General features: G+C 41.9%; 1 protein-coding gene across 9 annotated transcripts in view; it reads right to left on the bottom strand.

Moving 5' to 3' along the window:
* ULK4 (unc-51 like kinase 4) overlaps positions 1 to 14,762 on the bottom strand; it is a 447,010-nt gene that overhangs the window by 214,569 nt on the left and 217,679 nt on the right. The window contains exon 32 of one of the 9 annotated variants that reach the window (XM_061587600.1): positions 7,079 to 7,130. The exons of the other annotated variants lie outside the window; for them this stretch is intronic. Within the exon in view, the coding sequence (XP_061443584.1) occupies positions 7,098 to 7,130 (33 nt within the window). The 3' untranslated portion in view covers positions 7,079 to 7,097. Of the gene's footprint in view, positions 1 to 7,078; positions 7,131 to 14,762 lie in introns of those variants that run through there. 9 annotated transcript variants of the gene reach the window in all.

Raw genomic sequence — 14,762 nt, 5'->3', positions numbered from 1 at the left:
GTACAAATGCAAAGGGGGCCAAATACACACCAGCTGTGGATAACCTGACTGAGCCTTTGCAAACAAAAACAAAAAGGAACAATCAACCCCACCTTCACTTGGACCAATTAATTCAAAATAATAACCCCCTAACATCCGATGAAGAAAGAAGCCCGCCTAGTCTTTTAAATCGGGAATGGGTCCAGAGTTCTAGGAAGAATATGCCGGACCCCTCGTGGCTCGAGATGCGTTATTTACAACCAGAGGAATTGGGTTCTTCCAATAGTATTCCAACGTGTAAAACAAGAAACATGAAACAGACCCTTCGGATTACATCAAACGTCAGCACACTCTACCCAGAAGTAAACATTATTACCCCATATCAATGACGACGGTCATCAATTTCAGCCAGCCCAAACGACCCAAAGTGTAACCCAAGACATCGTAAAAGATCAAATACATTAAGAGTCCCGGCAAAGGAATCGCCTCTCTCCATACTATCATGGAATATAGCTGGATGGAAAAATAAGATGGCGGACGTGACATTTATACAATTTTTACAACAATTTGACGTCATCTTGCTACAAGAAACGTGGTTGGTCTCTGATGAGACACTTGAAATTAGGGGCTATAAAACCTGGGCAAAGCCAGCGATTAAATCGGCATCCAGGGGACGAGGGCGAGGGGGATTGGTTATACTGATCGCCTCCCATTTAATCTGTCAGGTAGTAGACCTTAAGATACAGACTCCGTATGTTTTGCTGGCATTGGGTTTGAGGATTCCTGGCTTCCCACCAGTCATATGTGTTAACGTTTACATTCCCCCGGCAAATTCCATTCAACAAGAACCCCCTTGGCCGGCTTTAGATATATTTCTGGAAACCCTTCAAGAGAGATATCCATCCTTTGAGCTTCTCCTTGGAGGAGACTTTAACGCCAGGTTGGGCCCTAACTACCCCAAAGGGGAAGCCCCCCTCGATGAGTTCCTTGGGGACCCCCCCTCTTAAAAAGATCTACAATGGATAACATAATCAACAAATACGGCCAAATACTTTTTCAGCTAATACAAAAATTCCAACTGACATGTTTAAACGGCTCTCCGATACATCGTTCGGAAGGAACTTACACATACCATGCAAGGGCAGGGGCTAGCTTAGTTGATTATTTCCTAAGCTCCCCTTTGATGACAAAAAGAGTAAAAGAACTTAACATACTCGCCAGACCAGAAAGTGACCATCTCCCTTTAAAACTAATTTTAAGGACTTCTCTAAAAAATAAGACTGGCTCATCAAAAGCCCTCCATCTGGACTCTGGGTATGGCCGTAAACGGTTAAAATGGTCTCAAGAGATAGGGACTAAGGCGCATTGCTTATTGTCAACCAATACACTTACTCATCTACGACAAATGGCCATAGCAGACCCACAGATTAGTCTAAAGGCATACGAAGCCATAATAACCGAACTTAGCCCCCGGATCTCAGATCTAACAGTGGCTGTACTTCCCCTTCAACCTAAGTCATGGTTTGACAAAGAATGTAGGTCTGCTAAGAAACTCCTGATTAAGCAAATTAAATTATTCCGTGCCAAAAACCACCCAGATATTTTCCAGCAATTATTAATAATGAGAAGAGATTATAAAAGGTTACTAAAATAAAAAAAACAATCTCTATATCAAGCAAATTGGAAGGCGCTAGATAAAGCAGCCCGAATGGGCACTGAGTCAGAATTTTGGCGACTTCTGCAGGGGACTCTGAACCCAGTAAATCACACATCCATCCCCCTATAATGGAAAAAGAATGGGTGATGTATTTTAGTACGATCTTTGGTAATCAATCTACCTATAAATCGGTAGTTAATATAGAAGAGTTGGATGATCTACCACCTTGGCCCCCAGTTACAACACACGATATTGGGACACTGATATTATCTCTGAAAGCTGGGAAAGCTCCAGGAGAGGACATGCTTCCCCCTGAATTTTTTACCCAAAATTTGTCCTGGTGGGAACCCCTCCTAGCTTCTCTATTCACGCACATAAACAACACGGGAAATATTCCGCAGGGCTGGTTAACCAGCATCGTGGTACCAATTTTTAAAAAAGATAATCCTGCAAATCCAGCAAATTACAGTCCTATAAGCCTCCTAAATGTATCTTTAAAGCTGTACAGCCGATTTCTGTTAAATAAATTAATGGACTGGGATGAGACTGAAACAATAATACACGATGCACAAGCTGGCTTTAGACCCAAAAAGTGCACTATCGACCAAGCATTTATATTACAACATCTATTAAAAAATACCAGTTCAAAAGCCTCTTCATCTTTATACATCACCTTTATAGATTTCTCGGCGGCTTTTGATACAATAGATAGAGAGCTGCTTTGGCAAAAATTGGCCCGTACTAACATAGACCAAAGATTGCTATGGTTGATCAGGGCCCTTTACCAATCTAACGTCATCCAAGTTCGACAAGGGATCAAAGGCATCTTGTCAACGAAAATCCCCGTATTCAGAGGAGTAAAGCAGGGGTGCCTATTAGCTCCATTTTTGTTCAATTTTTTTTATAAATGACATAGTGGATGCATTATCATCTCCCTCCTTCTTCCCACCCTCTATTGGAATAGAAAAAATCTCCATCCTCCTATACGCTGATGACGTGGTTTTATGTTCTCAAACCAAAATAGGCCTTAAAAGAATGCTACATAAATTGGAAGAGTATTGTCAGTCCCAGAAACTTAAGATAAACCATTCTAAATCAAAGGTCATGGTGAGTGGAAAACATATGAAAGCAAAGAATTCCTGGTCACTAAAAGGGGTCCCAATAGAACAGGTTAATTCCTATAAATATCTCGGCATATTGCTGCCAAATAACCATTCCAGGACCCCACAGTTAAAAGCAGTGACCACAGCAGGCGCACGCACCCTAGGTATAGCCAAAAAGTTTTTTTACACGCGAGGGGGCCAATTGATTCCCCCTATGATTAAAATATTAAAGGCTAAAATCCTAGCTAAGATACTATACGGCGCAGAACTATGGGGCCCAGCCGCTAGATCCACCTTGGAGCCCACCCAGAACGCCTTTATGAGGATAGTGTTAGGCCTCCCCCCGGGCACTCCGGCTGCCCACATGAGAGCTGAACTGGGACTCCCCTCAGTAAGGGCACGTATAGATATGGCATACCTACGATACTGGCTTCGAATTCTTAATATGAATAATACATCTATGACTAAGAAATGTTGGCAGGTACAAATGGCGAAGGGAGGTTGGGCGAAGGAATATCAATCAGTACTCATAAAATACGACCTTACATTAGATAAACTGTTAGACTTAAGCAAAATGGCTCTCCGCAATTGGATTTATGAATGTGATGCAGCCCAGGACCGAGCCTCAATTGTGATGGCCCGGTTTTCAACATGGTACCCTCATATTAAACTTAATCAGACGTTAGCAAATTATTTAGACTCACTTGACAGAGCCCACATTAGAAGAGCCTTTACAGCTCTGCGCTTTCAAGTTATGTCATCGGCCTATTTGGAAGGCAGATATCGAGGCATACCAGTGGCTCAACGTCTATGCATCTTTGGATGCATGGCAATAGAGGACATTACACACTACATACTCCATTGCCCACTGTATGACAATCCTAGGCGGAAATTTTTATCCACTTTTTTAAACCTTTTAATACCTTATTCAGATAGGGAAAAGATTATAATGCTTTTATTGGATGAATGTAATTATGTATCACTAGCGGTTGCCAATTTTGCCATGGCAGCACAAAAAATGAGAGATTCCTATGTTAAGAGTGTCTCCCCCATGAATGAGTCACCCAAAGAAATGTAAATTGTAAGATGATACGTATCAATGTATGTTTGTATGTTTTAACATGTATTCTTGCACATGGCCCATGGCTAAGCATGCAATAAAGATTATTTATTATGTTGTAATATCTCCAGGTGTACCTGGGTTAGCCTGGACGATCAGGAACAATGATAACAGAAAGTACTGGGTATGCTTGAAAGCCCACTCACAATAGAAGAATGTAGTGTATGGTAGCAACTGGTTTCAACTGGCCTGGAAAAGCATTAATCATGGCGAACAGCAGACCAATGGTGATATGGTCACACACAGGTGATACAGCATTTGGAGTGACAAAGATGAAACCCAGGATTGGTGACAGATGGCTTAAGCACAGCCTTCTAATTTGCGCAGACTGTTGGTGAAAGCTGTGCTTAAGCCACCTATCACCAATCCAGGGTCTCATCCTTGTCACTCCAAATGCTGTATCACCTGTGTGTACCTCAGGGAGACAGCCACTTTTACAAGCACTAGGACAGGCAGGACATATTACATCAAACAGAACATCACCTGCAGGTCCTGCAATATAGTTTACATCATCGAGTGCAAAAGACCAGGATGTCATATCCAATATGTAGGAAAGACCACAACTGACCTACGCACGCACTTCAGGAACCACAAGTCGGCAATCTTGAGAAAAAAAAGTGGAGCAACCAGTTGCAAAGCATTTTAACATCGAGGGTCACAGCCTGTTGGACTTTTCCGTTACAGCGATAGAGATGCCAGCAGATCCAGCAGCATTGACTAAAAGGGAGAACTTTTGGATTTACTCTCTGGACACATTGACACCTCATGGCCTGAACCTGGAGGACAGTGCCAGCATCACTTAGCTTCTGCAAATGAAGCCCCTTTGAGCATTCCATCCTCAAAGCTCTAGAACTGCCACCTTGGTAACAACATTTGTATGTTAGCAGCTGATGAAGGCAGAAGCTGAAACGTTTTGTTAATACAATAAAAACCTCTGTTTGGTTAATCACAATTACGTTCATATGAACGTAATTGTGATTAACCAAACAGAGGTTTTTATTGTATTAACAAAACGTTTCAGCTAAAACAAAATAACAAAATAAACAAAGCTATCTAGCTTTTATCTTCCTTAGTTTAAACTCTGCCTAGTGAGCTATACTTGGAAGTTCTCCCATTTCTTTCTGATTGTTCTCATCTTTCTCGTTCACCTTCTTAGTTTCTCTGCTGTTATTTCTTGTGCTATATGACAATACAATTAATCCTTTATCTTTTATATATCTATTACACATGTTTTCCTGCTTTCACTTCCTTGTTCGGAATTTCCTTTTATCTGTTCTTTTAATGTTATTGCTTCTTCAACTGTTATAACCATTATCCATTCAATAATCATTGTAATTAAAAGTTTAAAGGGAATTCCCCACTTACATTTTATCTTTTTGCCCGAAATAATAATGTAAGAAGTCCCAAATCCTTTCTTTTGTTCAGAACTTCTGGATGACCATCTTCTAACATCTCTATCTGATTTTCCTTTATAAAGAATTTCCCCTGTGACAATATCTATAGGTTATTGCTTCTTTTACTCTCAAACTAATAAATTTAATCAAAACATCTCTTGGATAAGTTACTGTTCTTGAAAAAGATGGACTTGACATGTTTTTATTTCCTATTTGAAAAGTTGATTCAGTACCGTTGAGCTGTATATAATAGATATGTTCTTCAAGAAAAGCTACCAAGTTCCCTTTTTCTATGCCTTCTGGCAGGCCTTTAAGTTCTAAAATGGCTTTTTCTTAACTCCTGTGACGTTTCTTCCAGTTTTGATTTAGCTCTAATTCAATTTCTATTTTTTGCTTTCATTTCTCAATAAATTCTTAAATTTTGCTGGTGATCCTTCCATATTATCAATTCTTTTAGTATTATTTACTATTCCATTCTCCAGTTCTGCCCCTACTTTTCCAATATTATTTTTTCCACAATCATTCCCAGTTTTCTTTGGGTATTTAAATCTCTCTGTTCCAAGCTTTTATCCAAGTTGCCTATTGACTTATTTTCTTGATCAGCAACACACACTTCAATCTTTTTATCATTGTCCAATTGTCCTTGAGTTTTTTCCTGTATTATTTTTATCTCTTTCAACAATGTATGTTGTATTTTATCCCATGGGGACTCTTCCTCTATCTCCTTCTATCTTGTCTCTTGCCTCCGTATGTTTTTATTTGACCCCATTTCCCCCCAAATTCTGTTGTTTTCATTTGCCCCTCTTGCAACTGCACTCAGTTAGATTTCTTTATTAGGTTTGTAAATAAACATAATATATATGAAACAACCAAATTATTATAGTCCCTTGATTTAAGTATCTAGCATATTCTTTTACCCTAAAATTATTCCTTCCCACCTCTCCAGCTATTCAGCCTTTTTACAATCACAAATTATAAATTCAACTCTTTTTTCAAACTGGGGGTAAAAACAAGATAATCATAATAACAATATTTAAGGGAAAGAAAAAAGCTATTGTTATTATTCATTCCAAAATTGTGTTTTTATTCACTATTATAGCTCCCTATAGTCATAATCCAGATTCCAATCAGTTTTTAGCAATTCATTATATTAATTAAATAAATATTTAATAAATCACTGAGTTAAACAGTCCATTAAACTTGATAGTATTTTCTCTTGCGCTTTGTTTTTTCAATATCATCTCTATCTGTACTTTGATTACTCACATTTCAGTAACAATAACACACATTTAATCTAGATAGTTTTTATATGTGGACTTTTAATTCTGCACACAACTGTCCTTCTATCTTCGCCCTTGGTGCTTTACAGCCCACTAAGCTGACTGCTTTAATCTGTTCCAATTTCTTTATTCCTTATTACTACATTTACACAGATTTCCCTCGTAGCCTTAATTCTTGCTGAAGTGGCAAGCCCCTCTGGTTGTGCCCCTCCACCACAGCCAAGCCAGGGACACCACGCCCCCATGCCTGCAAGCTGTTTTATAGTCAGATGCCCATCCTCACCATGGCTGGATGATGCTCTGGTGCTTAGCAGCCAGGCCTCCCCTCTTGTTCCAAGTGGAAGGGGGTGTTGTCCGCGGCAGCAGTGAGGGACAGACAGCATCCATGAGGGGGGCGATAAGAGTCAATGACAGTGCTCTCCTCTCCCTCCCGGTAGCTCACCCTTCAGCTTCCTTTGGTGTCTTCAAGCTGTTTTATAGGCAGACACCCTTCCTCGGTGTGCCTGGATGATGCTCTGGCACTTAGCTGCACTTAGTAACCTCTTGTTACAAGTGTGTCGGGTGTTATCCACGGTGGCAGTGGGGGACAGACAGCGTCTGTGGGAGGTGATAGGAGTAGATAGTGATCTCTCCCTCTCGGTAGCTCTGCTCTTCCCCAGAACCAGAATTTAAACTTTGTACAGTAACTTAGAGAAGCAGTGATTTGGCATCCTTCCTGGCTCAAAGGGTTGTATGCAATTAATTTTTACTCAGAGTGGACCCAGTGAAATTAATAGACCTAAGTTAGACATGTTCATTAATTTCAATGCATCTCCTTTGAGTAGGATTAACACTAAATAAGTATTTTATTTTATCTGTTCTGCCAATTACTTTCATTGGGTGAATCCAAGTTCTAGAGTTATGGGAAAGGGGGGAGATACTCTCCTCTTCCAAACAAGGCATACTTTTATAAATCTCTGTAATGCCTCCCCACTCTTTTCTAAACTAAGCATAGCTCACAGCAACAGTACAACTCACATCCTGCCCACAATAATATGGATTGGATGTGTCCATTGCTTCACTGTAATGAATGGTAGGTTTGCTCTGTTCAGGTTATAGCTCTATGTAGCTTGGATTTTTCTGTCTATCAAGAAGCAAAGTATAAGGCCAATTAACTGTTTGCATTCCAAACCTGTATTGTTTTAGGATACAAATTAATACTGGGAAAAGATGGTTACTTTTCATCTAAAGTAATTATATAATTGATCAATAATGGAAATATTTAACTACAGACACATCATCTGGGAAGGATCTGATCCTCAAATAAGATGAAAACAATGGCACATGAGGTAGCAAGCTTATTTGACACCTGGGCTCCTGCAGGGAGGAAGGGCAGGATATAAATCAAATAATAAATAAACACAGAAAACATAAAACCATGTTAAAATCTCACATGGACAACTTAACAAGAACATCTGGCTGAAACCAGAGGAGATGGAGTTAAATGCAACATGGATCATATAAATTGGAAAAGCTTTCTCTTTTTAATGTTGTACACTCATCAGCTATTACAAATCAGTTAAACAAGTAAAGAATCAATGCAAGTAAATGGCTGTTGCTGAGGAGAGAGCAAGCAATAATATTTGCCTTGATTACTTTGGAAGCACAGCAAACCAGATCCAGTTTGAGAGAAAAAGTGTACTGGTGACTGACATCTCCATTAATGAAACAAAACCCTGGGAGGAAGGGTGGGATATAAATCTAATTAACAAACAAACACCACCTGAAGCCTTCACATAAGCATTAATGTTATTCCATGGAATTTATTTCCCCTATAAACACTTGTTTATATAATCAGATGATTGTACTTAAGGATGTTTCAATTTAAGACTGGCAACCATGCTTCCAAAAGGACATATCAATATTGCATTATTAGCCATTTTATATCCTAATACAAAATGTTTCAGTGCCTCATGAAAAAGTAACTCCATGAGACTCTGACAAAGAGCCTAAATTAGGTGTAAAGAAGGATAATGCACCTTAATGATTGTGATAGCATGAAAATTAAATCTAATCATGTTCCATTAAGCATGCTCTCACTTCTGTTTTTATAAAATTATTTTATTATGGTTCTTCCACTATCTACTGAAATAAGCTTTTACAGCCATTTAATTTTTGACTATAAACAGCCCTAATTTTTCACAATGCATCACCCTGAGATTAGAGAAGGATCATTTAAATTTCTCCAGTCTTGCAGCTACACTAAGGTAACAATTTGCAGAGGCGAAGATTTTGTTTTCCTATTTGCAGTAGAGATCATTAAGATATAATTAGACTCTTATTCATGAGTATAAGCATTCTTGCTATGGAGATGCCAGTCATCCAATCAGCATTTTCTGCACCTGTGTCGAATATGAAGGGCAGCAAGCATAATCCCCCTCTTCAGTCTCTGGAGAGTTCTGCATTAAATGAACTGCACTAGACATCCCTTTCTCCCTCTTTTGTTATTAATGGAATCTTATTCATGCCTCCAGTGTTTTCTCAGACTCCATTATTATCGATCAAAATGGCTAAGACTATTTCCTTTCAACAATATGCTGCTGCACTGCCATCCAGATGTGAGTCCTAACGACAACTACGTGTGATGAATTTTAATCCCACCCAGCTTGAAACCTATCACAAGCAACCTATGCTATACACAAAAAGACAAACCAGTCTACTTACAAAATAACCCTGGGCTCTTTCAGAAACAAAATAAATATGTAGGTCTTTTAAAAATATCTTCAACATTTTTTCTTTTTGTTAGAAAAGTTTTAGATTTAAATTGTATGAATCTAAACCTGTCTTCTAATGTTGCTACACTGAGGGAGTTTTAGCAGACAATCTGGGTGTAGTCCCATTGTCACATTAGTAATGGAATAATAATAGTAAAAAAAAAATCAACAGAGTTTTCATTCATTCCTGGGTTCAGAGGCTTGGATCCAATGGCATCCTAGTGTGAACAAAAAACCGTGAAGACTTGTGTTAAGGGGGACACCCTCAATTTCTTCTGATTCATCCACCAGCTACAGGTCAGTGCTGGAGCCTGGACAGCAGAGGTGAGTGAGAAAGAGAAACCAGAAACATGGGCAAGCCAGTAGTTAAGACTGAGGAACAAGTCAAAATTTAAGGACAAATGAAGAGAGAGAAATGGGAAGCAAGCCAGAAGTTAGGACTGAAGAACAGCCAAAGATACAGGAGTATGGCAGAATTCAAGATGATCATGTTGGTCAAGCATGGCTCAACTGGAGCAGGAAGTCCTTTAAACTCCTGCCTACCGTGGAACATCTAATGGCCAGCCTAGATGGGTGGAGTCAGTTCATGGCCTGAAAGTACTTCCCTGAGAAAGTTGCCACCTACAGTTCAGTGGTTCACCACAAGGGGGAGATACACACATCCAGCAGTTCCTGACAAGGTAGCACCTCCCAATGATATTGAATGTCATTGTGAAGTGGAGGGATGACTCTCCTTTAAGAAACAACATGAGGGGCAATCATACGTGAAACACTGGCAGAAGCCCTTTAAAAAACCCAGTCCTCTAAGAATGGAGAGAAGCAGAATGTCCTCCATCTTCATCTTCAAATTAACAGTAAGATAAGTTTTCACTTTTATCAGATAATGCTGGAGGGCATTCCTAACTTCTGGGATGTGTCCAAGCAGAAAGTCTCTGTGTGGCCCCTCTAATTGAAGGTCTGTGAGGGGAACAGGGCATCTTTTAGCAACTCTCAGCACTCTTCACTAATTACACTTACCAGGATTCTTTGGGAGAAGCCATGACTGTCTAAAGTGAAATAAAGGTCTGGTGTGGATGTGACCAGGAACAGGTTTGGTTTAAATTTGGGTGGGAGGCTACATGTGCCTGCTGTAGAATAAAAAGGTGGAGGAAACTCTGAAAAGCAATGATACTGTTCACAATGTTTTCCTTTTGGAAAGGAAAGGGGCTTCCCCTCTGCCCAGTTCCTACTCACGCAAGTCTCCTCCCCTCCCCCTTCCTCCCTCCTCCTTCCCTTCCTGCCCTTCTCCCCCCTCCTTCCCTCTCCCACCTTCCTTGCCCCTCCCCCAGGTCAGTTTATCCCAAGCATGATTACACTGGACTAAATCCCACTGAACTCAAAAAGCATGCAAATGATCAAACCTGCCAGTCCCTCCCCTCCCCCTTCCTTTGCCCCCTCCCCCTCCCCCATTCCATTCGAATCCGCTCCTTCTACCTCCTCCTCCCCCCCTCCTCTCCCCCATCTCCATGGTCAGTTTTACCTATCTTAAGCATGATTGCACAGGAGTAAATCCCACTGAACTCAAAAAGTATGCAAATGATAAAACCTGCCCTCCTCTCCTCCTCCCTACCATCACCTCCCTTTTCCTTCAACCCTCCCCTCTCCCTTAGCTTCCCTCTCCTCCCGTCCTCCCCTCCCCCATGGTCAGTTTCACTTATCCTATCCATGATTGCATGAGAGTAAAGCCTATTGAACTCAATAAGCATGCAAATGATCAGACCTGCCTTTCCCCTCTCCTCTCCATACCTCCTCTCTTCTTCCTCCCCTCCCCTCTTCCTTCTCCCCTCCCCACTCCAGCCCACCCTTCTTCCTCCGATGGTCAGCTTTACCTATCCTAAGCATGATTGCATGGAAGTAAATCCCAATGAACACAAATATGCAAATGATTAAACCTGCCCTTCTCCCCTCCCCCTCCTGCCTGCTCCCCTTCCTCTCCTCTCCTCTCCCTTCCCTTCCTCCTCCCCTACCCCTCCCCCCTCCCCATCAACTGTGGTCAGTTTCACCTATCCTAAGAAAGATTGCAGGGGAGTAATCCCATTGAACTCAATAAGCATGCAAATGATCAATCCATTCCCAGCAAACTTGCACAGGATCTCATTTCTTATCTCCCGGATCAAAAAACAAAGAAATTTGCTAATAGGAAAAAAACCTTGAGGTTTAAGAACGTGCCTATAGTCCACAGATATTTTTTATCAAACTTTAAAATGCAAGGAAATTGGGCAGCTATAGTGAATGCACTAGGGGAGCAGGAGACCTGACCTCCTCTCTGAGATATTGTACCGCCCTACAAATTGGTCAAAATGCAAACACAATTTGGGTTGGTCTTTCACATTTGAATCCACTTCCTGTGTAGCTTGGAATAATTTGGTGACATGTGCATCTGAACATGTGGTGAGTAAAAAAGTAAAAAAAGTGCATTGAAAACACAAACCATGAGACAAGGTTAACTAAAAAAAGGCACCACCATGCTTCCACTCAAAAACACAGTTAACAAAATGGCGCTGCCGCGCAAAGGTGGACAACTTTGGGAGAAACCCAACAATGGGGGGGGGAATTGTAGGGAACTCAGATACAGGAAAAACAGATCAACAAATGCAGAATGGTTAATAAAAGATACACCAATATACCAAGGGGAAAATGGCTCCCCTGAGGGAAGTGAACCCATTGACAGAATAGGAAGACACTGACAAAGGTCAAGAAAAAAGACACAGCAGTAGCAAAAAATAAGGTTTAGAGGACTGAAAAGTGAAGCTATATAGGAGCAAGTGAAGGAACAATCCACCTAGACACAGGAGGCAGGAATGGTCTGGGATCTCACGAGATTTGCTACTACCTCAAAAAACAAATGATACCTGCCTACTGATGCCAGGTGGCAACATTTCCATCTGATGGGCTGTTCTCCACGGAGAAGACAGCAGCTCACCTGGGACATGCAGTTTCATGTTTGTTTGGTTTTCAGTTGGGCTCCTTACTCACCAGACCCATGATTTGAAAACAAGCAATGAGGTTACTCACAAGATTCGAGAAGTATATATTGGTAGATGAATTGATTCTAAAGGAATGATTGCCTCATTATATAGGTTCTTGGTAGAGGCAGACTATGGAAATAGCACGTCTTTATGGGTTTGGTGGGAAGAGAAGGCCCAATTACAGACTGAAGAAGAGTGGCAAGTATTGTGGGACAGAGTACTATATAAATCAATTTCTGCCCATACTAGGGAAGTGTCACTAAAGCTTCTACATGGATGTGACCTAACCCAATGGTTAATCTCATTTATGAACCCAGGCAGCTCCTCCATGTGTTGGAAGGGTTGCCGAGTGATAGGCACCTACCAACACACATGGTGGGATTGTAAACATGTATATGACTTTTGGGTAAAGGTCTTTCAAGAAATTTCCAGAATTACCCACCAGTCAATTCAGCCAGATGTGGGACTTGCTCTATTGAATATTTTTTCAGGCCAACTGAAAGATCTGACATCAAAGATCCTTATCTCTCACTTGCTTAGTGCAGCCTGATCCACTATTGCACACCACTGGAAGGAATTCACGGAATCTGATCTAAATCAGTGGTACCAAAGCGCCTGGCAAATATTGGAAGATTTATAAGGTTACAGTAATGAGAGGATAAATAAAGAGACAGATTTTCCATAACGTGGTCTACGTTTATTGAGTTCACCGGTGATTTCAGGGAAGGAGGGCCACCCCCATAGATATATAGCCCGGTATGGTAAAATTAGAACCTGTAAAAGCGAAATAAATCATGAATTTGTTACTGATAGATTATAATGTTAATCAGGAACTAGCAGAATGGTATTTCCCCATGGACAGAGAAGAATGGTCCATTGGACTCACCTGAAGGGTGATTTTCACAGGTATGCCTGCCATCAGATTGGGCTTTACTGCCATCTAGCATCCGAAGGCAAGAATGCACTCGAGTTAAAACCTGGGCCTCGGGCCCCTCCCACTCCATTTCATTCGCGATGAGTCCGAAGTGGCATATCTGAAAGGAACAGAGGCCGCAGGCCCAAACAGCAAGGAAAAAACAGAGAAAAGGCATGGAAACATGGAGAACAGAGAGCATACAACCTAAGCGGAGAGGTTTTAACCGAGGGAAACACAGCAAGACACAACAACTTATATCAAATATACTATAAAGGAGGAACGAAGCAACCAGAGACCCCCACAAGGGAGGAACGTGATGGCAGGCGTACCTGTGAAAATCACCCTTCAGGTGAGTCCAATGGACCATTTTCCACAGGTAGCCTGCCATCAGTTTGGGATGCACCAAAGCAGCCCCCTAGTCGGGAGGGACTACACAGTTACTATTCAGAAATGACATGCTGGAGGACACGTCTCCCGAAGGAGGCGTCAGCAGAAGCATATTGGTCGATCTTGTAATGCTCCACAGAAGAATTAGCGGTAGACCAAACTGTAGCTCTACATATGTCTGCAAGGGGTGCATTGGATACAAATGCAGCCGAAGTGGCCGCTGATCTGGTGGAATGGGCCGTGATGTTAGCTGGCACGGGAAGGTTAAGGGACTGATAAGCCAAGGCAATGCAGGCCCGCAGCCAGCAGGACAATGTGGATTTGGAGACCTTTTTTCCTAAGGTCCTAGGGTGAAAGGATACGAAAAGAGATTCTGTCTGCCTAATGTCCTGGGTGCGAGAAAGATAAAGTTTGAGGGCTCTCCAAACATCCAGCGAATGCCAGGCCTTTTCCAGGGGATGTACCGGCTTCGGGCAGAACGACGGAAGCACAATGTCCTGGCTACAGTGGAATAAGGAGTTGACCTTGGGGCAGAAGGATGGGTCTGGTCTCAAGACCATGGAATCCTTATGAAAAATGCAGAGAGGACGAGTCGAAGACAAGGCGTGTAGTTCGGAGATCCGTCTCGCGGATGTAATGGCAACGAGGAACAAGACTTTGAAGGATAACAGTCTGAGAGGCACTGAGGCAAGAGGTTCAAATGGAGGGAGCTGTAAGGCATGCAGTACCTTTGAGAGGCTCCAGGAAGGAAAATAGTGGTGCACGGCTGGTGAAAGGCGGGCGGCTCCTCTTAAAAAGCGTTTGATGAGTGGGTGAGCGCCCAAGGGGGCGGTCGATGAGGAGACAGATAAAATTGAAGAGATGGTGGAAGCGTGGCGACACAGGGTGTTCGGCCGTAGTCCCCTAAGCAGGCCTCTGTATAAGAACTGGAAAACGTGCTGTACAGTGGCTTGAGAAGCTTGGAAGCCCTTAGAAGTGCACCATTTTGAAAATGCGCGCCACGTACTCCGATAAACACGATTTGTCGACAGTCTTCGTGATGCTAGAATAGTATCCACTACTCCCTGGGGAAGTCCCGCAGCGGTCAGCTGCCGCCATTCAAAAGCCAGGCTGTCAGATTCAGCCAGGCCGGGTCCGGATGCCAAAGTGGTCCCTGAGCAAGAAG

This window comes from Rhineura floridana, chromosome 10, assembly GCF_030035675.1.
Source record: "Rhineura floridana isolate rRhiFlo1 chromosome 10, rRhiFlo1.hap2, whole genome shotgun sequence".
NCBI lineage: Eukaryota > Metazoa > Chordata > Lepidosauria > Squamata > Rhineuridae > Rhineura > Rhineura floridana.
Note: the sequence above shows the minus strand (reverse complement) of the source record. Positions and strands in the feature narration are given on the sequence as shown.